Genomic DNA, 12,885 nt, shown 5'->3' on the forward strand with positions numbered 1-12,885 from the left:
GACAACGACACCGGCGTCAAATTTCGCTCCGTTTGTTCCTTTCTTCTTTTCGTTTGATCGCCGCCTTGTTTCGTCCAAATTTCCTAAGGGAAAACGTGCAAGCCGAAATACGCGCGCGATTCGCTCAAAGTTACCTCGAACCTCGAGCAACGGAACGTATCGCTTTCGTCGCGTCTTTCCGTGTAACGTTGTCCGACCCACGAACGATATAACCTAACGAACACGAAGATGGTACCCCAGATGGCTACTGGGGGTAGCCACCTACGCGATAATCAAACAGCCAAAAAATTCTACCGAATGTCCAAATCGGACAAATTGCGAATGTAAACAACTAAATAAAAAAAAAAAAAAAAAAAAACGTTGTCCGACCGACGAGAACAGACTGAACGCGCCGCGTGGTCCGGATTAATCGATGGACGCTCTTCGTCAAATCTTCGTACCATCGCCTTGGATCTTTCCAATCTCGCCATTTACGAGTCCACCGGTCGATCCGATGGAACCGTGTCTAATGGCACGCGTTGTTTTTACGCGTATACGGCCGAAGCCTCGGGCGATATGGCAAAGTTAGTCTATCGGGAAAACGGTGCATCCCGTAACTATGGAGAACCATGACGCGCGGACGATGACAGAGAAAGTGGTTGGGGATAAAACAACACAGATATCTTCTGATTTTCAATGTATTATTATCAGCACATGATAGTTTCGCATCCATCTCACAAAGTAAGAATCGGACAAAACGTCAACAATCATAAATAAGAAACAAAAAAAAAAAAAAAAAAAAAAGAGAGAAACGGACGTTACAGGCCGCCGGAGAGCCGCGTTATCCGCGGCGTTCTAAAAGTCAGCTTCTAACACGTCAAAAGAGCAGTAATTCGTTCGTGTAATATAATTCGTAATACGGAGGCGACTCAACGCGAGTAATCGTTACAATATTAGAAATTATCACAACGTTAATATCTGCCGGGTGTTTTTCGCGCGACTCCTGCATGGAAAAAGAAGGAAAACGACGCTTAAACGAGAATAAGGCCGAACGGTCCAAGGTAAGAGGGGAATAAAGAAAGAAAGAAAGAAAGGAAGGAACGCAACAACAATTTTTTACCGCGTGTGGCGTGGCGACCATCGTCGTCGACCGCGTCGTCCGACGTACGCGCGAGAGAGACGCGCGCCTTTTACCTCGAACTCTGCGGACAGTCTCGAGAATTTCCACCGGACTTCGGAAGCATAAAGAGCGGCGTGGTGCCTGTCGCGTTACAAAAGACCGGACCGGGCTAACAAAACGCGTTAGAAACGCCCGTTCCTACGAAAACTGGTTATTCGAATTCGAAGGACTCCTTTTGTTCGCAGGGAAGAACGTAACAGCGCGAAATCGGCCGGTGAAATCACGTACTCCCGCGACGTTCTCGGCCCGACTTAGACCTCCACATACCTAGGTCTTCGACGCGTATTTCGCGATCGGGACACGAGCCATCCATCGAACGAACCGCTCGATGCTTGGACCATGGACTTCGAGGCGAACGATAACACGCTCGTTTCGCTCGCGCGTCCGGACTCGGCCGGCTGGAATAAATTAAAAGAACATCCACGCGACGCGAAAGAAGAAGAACGCGAACAGGTAGAACCGCGAAGGGATTTGCGCGGGTAGAACGAAGCGACGCGGCGCGCGGATCGCCGAACGGCGTGCGTCTTTTTTAAATAAAAATTTGTCTCCTCATCGACGTACGTTGAAAAAATAGCGTAGGACGCGCGTCGATCGGCGACTCGCGCCTGTTTCTCTCTGCCGCCTAAAAACGAAATCGGCCAGCTCGCAGCGAGACTCGGGAACAACGCGACGCGGCGATCGTAGGAAAGTCGGACGAGCATCGGAGAAGAATACCGCGGCGAACAGCGCGATGGAAAAGAGGCAGGAACGGAATGATCGTAGAGGAGGAAAGATCGCGGGGGGCAACGACGGAGTTACGGGCTCTCGATTAGCAGTTTCGTTCGACGTCGATCAATCGCGCTTACTCGCGTTGGTCGGGCAATTTTTTACACCGTTCGATAGACGATTCGCGTTATCGCGGGAAATAGCAGGTAGAGTGCGACGGAACTCCGACGCGTACAATTATCCAGCGCGTCGTTAAGTAATATTGGTTTTTCCGTTAAGTAATAGGTTACCGCGTCGCTCTGTAACGTCCGTAAAATATCGCCGTTGCAGCGTCCGATCGGATCAAACCGTATCGAGTAATTCACCTTCCGAGCTTACAATTTCGACTTGGCGACTTACACGCGAGCCCGTAATATCCATGACAAAGTAGAAAAAGTAGGGAATCGTGGACAGTGATCGTAGCGATACGCGCGTTAGCGAGAAACAAGCGTAGGCGCGAATACTGTTGGTTCGTTTTATCGAGAACGTCGAAGATATGCAAACTATCAAACGCGAGTCGAGCTAAAATAAAATTGCAGCGCGAGAACGATGAAACGGTTAAAATTAGCCGAGAGCTATCTCGCTCTGGAAGCTCGTATAAAATAGAGACGAGAAACAAAGAGGCTAGACTCTCTTCTTTAGAGCGAAAGCTTTTGATTTTTACGCGCGCGATTGCTACCATCGCGCTTGTCTTAATCGTTACTTTTTCTGCTTCGTTTCTTCGCTCGGTTCGTTAGTCTACTGGCGAAATGGAGCGGCTGGTCGCGAGGCGTCGCACACGTAGCGAACAAGGAGCAACGTTTCCGTCGTTCTTCTCCTCTTTCTTCTTCCTCCAGCCGTCTTCTCGACGGCTTCCTCGTTCCTCCTTGCGTACTGCGATTATTCTCTGCCGTCTTTCTCTCTGTCTCTCTACGAGTCTCATTCACACTCGACGTATTCAGGCACGCTTATGTACACGAAACGTTGTCGTCTTCTCGCTTCTAGCCATTTTTCTTCGTAGACGCCGTCCGGCGTTCCGGTACGCTAGCAGCAGTTACAGGTAATTCGAGTAGTGATCGAGGGAGAGGACGAACGTATACAACACCAGCCATTTACCTACGTAACGATTACTACCGCTCTATATACAACGAATCACTAACGCGGTCACCGATCGCACCGGATAACCAAAAAAAAAAAAAAAAAATCAAACTCCAGCTTTCTTCTTCGTCTTTCCTCCTTCCTTTCTTCCTTCCGTGCGTTTCTTTCCCCTGTTTTCGCTTCGTATCTCTGGCTTAACGGGACAGCGGAAAAGGTACGAGGACGAGAATACGACAATTATAGAGTAATATCACGAAAAACTGTCCAGCCTCGAAAATTAAATAATGTGGCACTTGATGAATCTCGTTTCTCCGATTCCAAGTGTCTCTCGTACAATGGAATCTCCTCTCGCGACAGCGAGCAGGAAACGACGCTCTTTTCTCTCTCTCTCTCTCTCTCTCTCTCTCTCATACACGCAACATACAAGCACGCATACGCAAACGGCCGCGCGAACGAGTGCAAAAAAAGAAACAAGAAGAAAAAGAAAGGAGCCGGCATAAAGGCTACAAAGTACAGACCCGTCGCGACAAAATTCAGTTCGCGAGAATATATTAGACGGAAATACGTACTACAAAGTGGAGTTAAATCCATGAATAAAAATAAATACATCATCGAAACACCGACGGAAACGTCCGACGCGGAATCCGTTCGGTTCCAGCGAACCAACTGAACGACAGAACGCTATATATTTGTATATCTATATCTATATATATATATATATATCTATATATATATACACACACACGCACACATACACATATATAGATATACATATGTGCGTGTATATATATATGAACATACGTACATACGAAACGCTTGTACCTTAAACGATAGAAAAACTCGACGAAAAGGAAAAGTATAGCCGAAATGAATCGTTCGAAAATGTTTTTTGTACGTTAGCGCGCGTGCAGCGGGTCTACGCTCGCGAGACTCGCGCGTTTTCTCTTACTTTATTTTTTAAACGTTGCCCGACGTCGAGTATCCCTCTCGAGGATCGAAACGAACGCGCGTGATTTCGGTCGTGGTTTTACAATATACCGCGCGGTCGTCTACGCGAACGACAAAGGAACCGTGAACACAGGTAGCAAAAAAGAGAAGCGTTGGTGCACGCGCATTGTTCGACGCTACTCGACATCGAACGGTTAAAACGTTACGCATTGAGCGCCGATCGCGCTTCGTCGTATTTTCCTCTTTCTTTGTCTCTCTGTCCGTCTGTCTGTCTGTCTGTCTGTCTCTCTTTCTCGTTCTTCTCGCACATCGATGCGCGCTCTCTAATACGCTATATTATCTCCGATCTCTGTCTTCGTTCAATTACGCGAACAACGCTTTCCGATTTCCTCTCGAAACACGGTCGACGAGAAGAAAATTGAAAAATAAAAGAAAGGAAAAAAAAGAAAGGAAAAAGAGGAATCATTTTGTATTGTGCTTCGACTTGGCGGAAGAGAATACGCGTCGCGTGGTCGACGAGTTGCGTGCACCCGTGCCGGCCGGTTTTCATCGACCAAGCGTCCTGTACGACTCGAAGCGTTTCGTCCCGTTTGAATTACCACGGACCGCGAAATTAGTCGCATAAATTTAGATTCGATATATAAAAAGGAAAGATTTAGCAACGTTTGAGCGCAAAGGACGATCGATCTGGTTACCGGTACGACGTACGAGAAGCGTAAAGCGCCGAACGCCGATAGGGCGGATAGGCGACCGAAACGAATAATTTAGATAGGAGATGCAGGTGCACCGGCGTTAAGTCCATCGTCGCCGCGTTCACCGTCCTCTCGACGATTCCCTCGTCCAGCTTCGTTGTCCTCGCAACTACCGGGGCTCGTAGGCCTCGTAGACGAGCTCTGGCACCAGGGCCAGCGAAAACGTAGCGCTGGCCTGTCTCGCGTACTGTCTTCTCGCCGCCATAGCTTCGTGTTACCTATTATTCTCTTCCATCACCACCTGCTTGAACACACCCGCGGGCATCTGACTTTTGATCTCGTGGCTACCGAGCGCGGTCGTCCCGTCTTTCGCTATGAATAGCTGGAGTCCGGTTGCTGCGAACATCCATAATCAGAAACATTAGACGCCAGGCATTAGACGTACGACGTTAAGAAAAGAAAAAAATAAAGTAGTCGATAGCTTTTTTCCCCGCAGACGTGATTACGCGTTGTTTGTATCGCGTCTCGTTGACGTCGAAAAACAAATTACATTTAATCGACCACTTATAACTTTTTATATCGCGTTTCAACGAGACCGTTCGTACTCGTCGATGAAAGAGAAAGAACGGGGTCGAGTACGAAATAGAACAGAGGGTGCATAGCGACGTACTCTCGGAGCTCTCGAGATCCGTCTGCTCCAAGTTCGTTGCCTTGATCAGTTCGTCGATCAGGGAATCCGGGTTTGGCCTGGTCACTTCGACCCTGCACAGGATCGGATTTCCCGCGCCGTCTTCCGCTTTTTTCCTACGCTCCAACGCCGCCTTTGCTCGGTCCAGAGATCCCGTTTCGCTGAGACCGGAACCACCGGAAGGATTTCTAGGGAACAAACGAATCCACGATTACCATACACCGTTTTTCTCTTCCTCCTCGATCTTCCAATTTCTACCGTTTCGAGCACCGGCACGGAATAGTACGCGCCTCTTCTTTCCGTTTCCTCTTGGATTTTCCAAGAAGTAAATCGCCGCAAAGGACATAGTCGTTGGTCGGACGATCGACAAAAAAGGAGGGGAAAAAAAAAAAAAAAAAAAAGGAAGAAAACACGAACATCTGGCCATGAAACGTATCGAGACAAAGTTGATAAATATTTATCATTGCTCCTAAGAAACGCGGTCCTTGGGTCTTTACAATTTTACGACAGCGTCGGCTTTCGCGAAACGACGATTCCGTGCCAGCGCTCGTCTTCCTCGCGGGATAATTGGGCGCGAATGATTTCCACGACCACGCCTCGTGCAAAAACATCGTCACGTTCGATACAAAGATCAAGGAACGGCGCGACAGCTGTTTTGTTGCTAGCGACGCTAACGAAACAAAAGCAAAGGTCAAAAGCGAGTGGTCGGTTTTCGAAGGCGTCTCGTAACGATCGAACACGGTAGACGTTTTGGGACGAGGCTGAGATAGATGAGAGCAAGCGAAACAGGAAGGTGTGTGTCAAGCGGCGAGATTGCTAATTTTTCTGATCGAATATGTGCCAAGGCGAGTATGCTGGGTTCGCATGCAACGAGCCAACCGTCACCAGATCGACGTTACGTTACGAGTGGAACCGGCGAATCGAGCCAGCCCTGTCCAAATTCGCCGCTCTTACGCCGTCCTTACTTTTCGCCGAAGTAACTCGCAAAAGCGACCGGAGAAGTTGACAAATTTACCGCTCGGTATAAATCTTATAGACGTGGCATATTAAATATTCTAAATGTCAGAGATTTGTTACAAGGTGAAATCTGGTTACGGACAGATCCGAGTTACGCAAGTGCTCGACTCTTCGCGCTTGCACTTTTTCCTCGGCAAAACTTCGAAATATCGTAATTGTGGCGAAAGAAAACGAATGGCCGATAGTTTCGCGCGAGATATGTAACTCGAGCGGTTCTTTCCATCGCAGGAAAAAGCGATCGATCGATCGATCGATCGGGATTAATAGGCGACTTTATCTTGGTCTAATGAAATTACGCTTTTATATCGTTTACAACTGATAAAAAATATGCGTGCAAAAAAGTGATTACAAGTATCGGTAGCATGGAATCGATCGAGAAACCATTTTCTCGATCGAAGCGCGACAGATAGAGAGAGAGAGAGAGAGCAACGCGTTCGGAACTTGCCAAAGCTCGTTCGCTTTTTAAATTCGATCGAATTTAAGAAATATTCTCGGATAATTTTTCTAACAGTTCTAGAAGTTTCGCAGACGGACACGTGGAGACATCAACGTAATACGTTTGCATATATTTCTACGCAGTCATTCAACGCCGATCGTGAAAACGTAAAAAATTCAACCAGACTGTCAGCTTGGCGTTTTTTTCTTTTTCTGTAACGATTGAATTAAACTCATTAAGTATCGCATAAATCGAGTTTACGTAATTGTTTTCCTCGTATTTATCCGTAATCTCGCTGAATCACGACTTTATGCAAAAGTACGTGACACTGGTATGTCATTTTGTACGTTTAGCCCGCTCCTTTGTGGAACAGCGGCTGAAACATCGCAATTCCGATACTCGAAACACGCTTCGACTTTCGCAACCTCGTCGCGGAACGAAGGACGGGCACGCCAGTTCCGATTCCGACTCGAGCGTCGACGTCGTCTGTATCCACGTGTCCGCGAGTCGCGACGAAAGTGCAAAGCGAGAAAGAGAGAGAGAGAGAGAGAGAGAGAAAGACAATACATACAGAGACCAGACAAAATGAGAAAAGAAAAGAAAAACGAAGAGAATTAAGTCGAAAGCATGGACTGACGGTGGGGTTATGCTGTTTCGGTGCTGGGAGCTCGGTGGAGCGACTTCCGGTACCCCTAAGGAGGACTCTTCGGAGTCCGCTGGGCTGGTGGCGACCGTAGCCAGCTTGCCCCCCGCCCCGTCCAGCAACTTCCGGTGACTTCCGCCAATACCCCTGCAAGGATTCACAAAGCCATCCAAACTGCAAGGAAAGCTACACCTCCTCTCATCCTTCGTTCAAGTTACTCGCTTCGTTCCCCTATTTTCTTTCGTTTTCCCTTTTTCCCTGTACACCCGTTCACCTCCTCGGTGTCTCTTCGATGTACGTCGCGCACGCTTCCACGGTCGCAGCTGCCTTTTCTTCGAAAATCGTTCGTCGTAGCTGTCGTTCGAAACGACAGTCGAGAGTAGCCCGTCGACCGTGGAAGCGTTCGGCGAAATACACGTTCGACGCAGCTTGTCGAAATTGCTCGATCGCTCGAGATCGTCGTGTTCGCTTTATCAACGGATCGTTTATGACGTTTTCCAACCATCGTCTATCGCGCAACTGTATCCGACACATCGGATACGCGAGTCGTTATCCATCTTTCGGCCGACCGACGTTCTTCGTTCTCTGGAATTAGTAAACACCGAGAAGCAGAAATTTCGATGCAAACAGTCCCTTCGAGCGCGTTTAACGAAACGCTGTTCCAACATCCTCCTTCTAGTACGTACGTCGCGTTCAGGTACAGTCGCGCCTTCCGTAAACTTTTACGCGCGAGAGATCAGAGAGAACGTCTTACGATTATACGATACTAAAGTCGCGGTTAACGAACAGGCACGGCGTACGCCGCTCGTTCGAATCGTCGAATTTTAGCATCCGTAGAGGGAAACTCGGGCGATCGAGGAAGCAAAGCGAAAGCTGATGTCGCAGCGAGTGTATCTAACGTGTTTGTCCGATGCGTCGTCGATAACGATGTTAAAAATCGTATGGATCGGAATGCCTGTGACGTTGAGTGTCGTTAATTTCGAGCATCGTTTCGAGGAAACGTAACGATAGAATAGGAAAAATCGCGTATACGTTAAGAATACGCGACCAGAGTTTACGTAAAAATATAATTGCGATAAATTATAAAAAGAACAACAAACTGAAGCGTGTGCTCGTGACCGAAAAAATTAAGAAAAACGCAGGGAGAAAAGAACCGTCAGTCCTTGTTCCGTAACCCGAGATGCTACGACGTACGATTCGGATTTCGACGAGTCGCGTCAACTTTTAAACGAACGATATCTAAACGCCAGACATCGTCGATTTAAAAAAACGTACTCGTCCATCCAGAAATCGAGTTGACGCGCTCGACGACTACCGCGGGTTGCTCGCGCGAAACCTATCGAACTACGCTACGCACCGGTTAAACGCAGAACAACGAGCAGAGGGAGTGATAAAACAGATCGAACGCAGAAAATCATCGAACGCAAGGACAGGGGGATTTAATTAAAAAGAATTATAAGAGAGAAAGTCGCTGATGAATGAAACCTACCTGAGGGTCTGAGCGGTCGTCGCGGAACGTAGCGAGGCTCTGGGGTTATCGGGCCTATGAAGGGGATCGGGAGAGGATACGGCTCTGGCCTGGTCAGCTAGCCGCAAAACCGGGCTGATCTTGCCTTTCTCGATGCAGTCGCAGGTTTTCGAGATACTTCTCCAACCTGGCTGACCGATTCTCGGTTTCGCGGTCGGCACGATCACGCTGTTCCATTGTTCGTTCCGATCGTTCGTCGCCGAATTCGTCGCGTTACGTTCGTTTCGCGCGTCGAAGCTATTCCTCTCGACGTTTTTTCGCAAGTGCCGCGGAACGTCCTGTGGTCCAGGCACTTTGAACACGCCAGCGTCGTTACCGACGTTTTCGTTAAGGCTCGAAGCGACGCCGTTCTTCCATCGATTCGTTTCGCTTTGGTCGTTCGATAGAGGAACGGCTGCTATGCTCGATCTTAGAGGATTCCGCGCGATCGATTTTCCCTCGCGCGACGAAAGAGGGCTGGACGTAGACCAGAACCTATTTCGTGGGTCCAGCAGCGTGGAGGAAGACGAGGATGGGGATTCGGAGTCGAGAGAGGTCTCGGGTCTGGCAGGCTGCTGGCTCGAGGACTTTTGGGAGACATTGGGGATACGTGGAGCCCATACCGGCCAGGAGGGTGACCTATAAAGATCACAACACAAATATTCAAGCATGCAAAAATAATAATAAACTCATATACAGTACGAAGTAGAGACGAAAATGGGAAGACGTGGGAGACGCAAAGAAAAAAAATAAAAATAAAAATATATGTATGTATATATATATATATCTGGGAATAGAGAAAATCCAGAGTCTCAAGAAAGTAACAAAAAAAAAAAAAAAAAAAAAAAGAAAACAAAATAAAAAAAAAGAAACAGATCTAACGTTTCCCTCGTAAATCGTTATCGATGCCTTCTTGTTAACAACCGTTCAACGAACACGCGTTAAGATGATAAGAGTCCGAATGGTAAGTTCGATAGAGTAGAGAGAATTCGATGGTGTACGCGTTGACGTTCCTTTTGTTAAGAGGCAAGCACCGAAACTTCTCCGAAGAGAAATTTCTAAAAAGTTACCGATAATGAAATTTGAAAAGATTCTGTCGAAAGATTCGATTAAAATATAGACGTAAGCGTAGAGTTCGAAAGCAAAATCGCAAGCGCGACTGCATGGTATTTAGTGGCGCGCGATTGAAGAAATTGTTAGTGAATGTTACAGAGTGATGTTCTTGGTTGCGTTCTTATTCGAGGGAGGTATCCCGTGACTCGTACGAACGACTGTATTTCCGTTAAGAGGTTCCTCTTACTCGATCCCATACAAAATACCATGCGCACTCATCGTCCAAGTAAAAGCAAAAAGACAGTTGGAAACACGCTGATCGCGACAATGTCTATCGAACGTCGGGGCAAAACGATTTTCAAATTAACGAAAGAAAAAGAAAAAAAAAAAAAAAAAAAGAAAAAAACGATTCGTTTGAAAGAGATCGACGGAGCGAGGACACGTTCGAAGATGGTAGGATACGTATCAAGCGATTACCGAGTAGTAGAAAAGTATTCGACGAGTACTTGTTATAGAAAGATTCGAGAAGAGAACTCTGGACATCGATCGGGGCTTAATTTCTCTTTCTTCGCTCGAAATTCCCGAAACTAATTCGAATCTCCGTCTCGTTTACCCTAAACAAGAGTTTTCTATCGTTTGCGTATTCGTCTGTCTCGTTCGTCATCCTGGGGCGACCGCGTGGCCTTACCTAATGTGGCCACTGTCACCACTACTGCTCTGCCTACTGTGTTGACTGTGTGAATTTAAAGATCCATAGCCGGAGCCTTTGCTCAGTTGGCTGGTGTTGCTGCTATTGCGAGAATGGCCTGACTCTGTGTGCGCTTCGGTTAGAGTCTCCACTGGAAGAGCCGACGGTACGATCTCGCTCAGGGTCATTGGATCGTAGGACTCCGCCCCGCTGAGAAGCTCTGAAAAACCAACGTTGTGTTAACCATTCGTGAAACCGCACCACCCATTACCATCCCCGTTCCTGTCATGTTCTGTCACCGAGTTTCGATTCCCTATCGTTTGTCCGCGAATCGTCGTTCTTCGCTTATCTTACTCGCGTCCGATTTGGCGAAAGAACATGAAAAGATGGTGAAACAAGATTCGTTCGTTACCCGAGGAAAAGAGGGCAGGCCTCTTTTTGGGAAGACTACCAAAACCGCTGCTAGCACTAGCTATACTTCCAGCTAACGAACCAGTGGACACGTAATCTTCTCGATTGGTACACCTCTCGGATGCAGTTTCGTCCGTCGTCACACCGGAAACACCTGGTACGCCAGGTACTGCGAGCTGCGTTTGCTTCAACGACGGAGACGGCCTAGAAAATGCGATTCAGCTTTCGTCATTCCGTCTAACCACGAGTATGATCGTCGAGTTTAATCGTTAAGTTAGATTACAAAACGACGACGAAACACGTCGATTGCAACTTACACTTTGAACAGAATATCTCCGGACAGCATGTTCATCTTGATGGCAACGCGTAACATGGAATTGTCCTGTCTGTGTCTCGAGTCGTAGCCTTCCAGAAGATACCTCGTTCTGCAGAGTCCAGCTCCTGCGAATTCGGCGAGGTTCAGGTCGGTGAAACCAAGCTTCTGGAAGGACCTGCCTCCCTTCAGTTCCTACGAAAATGATCTATCGTTAGAACAGGTAGAAAAGGGAAACGCTTGGGGTCCATTCAGGGGCAAATTCAAAAGAGTCACCTTTCTCACGGATATCCTTAAAATACACGGATCGAGAACACCGGTGGACGCATTGGCACTCATTTTGCATAAAAACTCGAATTTAGCGTCCCATCTGACGGTATGCTCCTGCACTTCCTCCCTGAAACGAAAAAGAAACACATGAATATGCGTGCAGAGACAGGGCGGACGTGACACTTAATTGCATTTTCATTTTGCTACGCGGTTACGAGCGACGCATCGAAACGCGAACGAATTTCGGTGACCAGTTTGCAAGTGGTCGCTGTTGGAACAAAGGGACTAAACGAAATTCACGGTCAACGATGATTCACGGTCTCGCGCAAGACACCGCTGATCTGGCAAGTTCTCACCGGCATCTACCAACCGGTCGTTTAAATGAATATTCAGACCACTTTGCTTCCGGTAAGGGAACATCCGCTCGGCGGTCGCGTCATCGTCACGTATCGAATCGTACAAAGGGCTGAATTGTGCGCCGTCGTTGTTTATGTCTCGCGCGACGAATTCCATATAAGTCGCAATGTAAGTACGCGTAGAGCCAAAGCTAGAAAGCGGCTCGTACGTGTTTGGCGAGTAGCGTGTGATAAACCAGCCCTCCTATTCTATTTTCATTCGAGGACAGAGAATTCTGTCTCTCGATGGCCTTCGGTCGAGTCGTTGCAATCGAACTAGATAGATAAAGATATACCGTGTGCGCGTTGTTACGTTTCACGATCAATTGCATTACCTATGCAAAATACGCAGAAAGAAGAAGAAGAAAGTTGCTCGGCCTGCTACGAAATGCAAATTCTCGGATAACAACGATTTTACGACACGCTGTTCCAATGGCAAGTAAATGCAACGGGGTTTTCGTGGATTTTCCCATTTGCCTGGCGCTCCTTTCGAGCACACTCCGGCTCGTAAACGCCATTCACGTCACACGCACCCTCCTCGCTCGTCCAGACCCACCCCGTCGTATCGACCTTGCACGGGGAGCGGAAAAACTTCCGAGGAACAAAACGCCGTCGAGGAGAACGCAATGACAAAGGCGATCTCCAAGACGCGCGGTCGTCATCCTGTTGAACGATGGAAATACCGAATCGTACTTGAAGTTTTCGCAGAATCGACCAACGGATGACCGACATCGTCGCCTGTAAACGCATCGGTCGACCGTGTGTACGTTTGTCGCGCGCATTTGACTCGTTAACGAGATCGCACGGCTTAACGGGTTTGCCTTAGTCCACTGTTATCCGGATG

The 12,885-nt window shown here is 47.8% G+C and overlaps 1 protein-coding gene across 3 annotated transcripts in view; it reads right to left on the minus strand.

The window, feature by feature from the left end:
• Positions 1–661: 661 nt before the first annotated feature.
• Positions 662–12,885, minus strand: part of LOC143302490 (early estrogen-induced gene 1 protein) — a 54,952-nt gene continuing 42,728 nt past the window's right edge. For 2 of the 3 annotated variants that reach the window (XM_076617373.1, XM_076617374.1), the window contains exons 3-10: positions 11,653–11,773; positions 11,381–11,571; positions 11,065–11,267; positions 10,653–10,872; positions 8,894–9,550; positions 7,399–7,551; positions 5,291–5,496; positions 662–5,016 (exon numbers count right to left, since the gene is read on the minus strand). In XM_076617373.1, coding sequence (XP_076473488.1) covers positions 4,895–5,016; positions 5,291–5,496; positions 7,399–7,551; positions 8,894–9,550; positions 10,653–10,872; positions 11,065–11,267; positions 11,381–11,571; positions 11,653–11,773 — 1,873 coding nt within the window. In that variant the 3' untranslated portion in view covers positions 662–4,894. The remainder of the gene's footprint in view (positions 5,017–5,290; positions 5,497–7,398; positions 7,552–8,893; positions 9,551–10,652; positions 10,873–11,064; positions 11,268–11,380; positions 11,572–11,652; positions 11,774–12,885) is intronic. The other variant, XM_076617375.1, reaches the window with a different exon arrangement.

This window comes from Bombus vancouverensis, chromosome 3 (genome assembly GCF_051014615.1).
Source record: "Bombus vancouverensis nearcticus chromosome 3, iyBomVanc1_principal, whole genome shotgun sequence".
Taxonomy (NCBI): domain Eukaryota; kingdom Metazoa; phylum Arthropoda; class Insecta; order Hymenoptera; family Apidae; genus Bombus; species Bombus vancouverensis.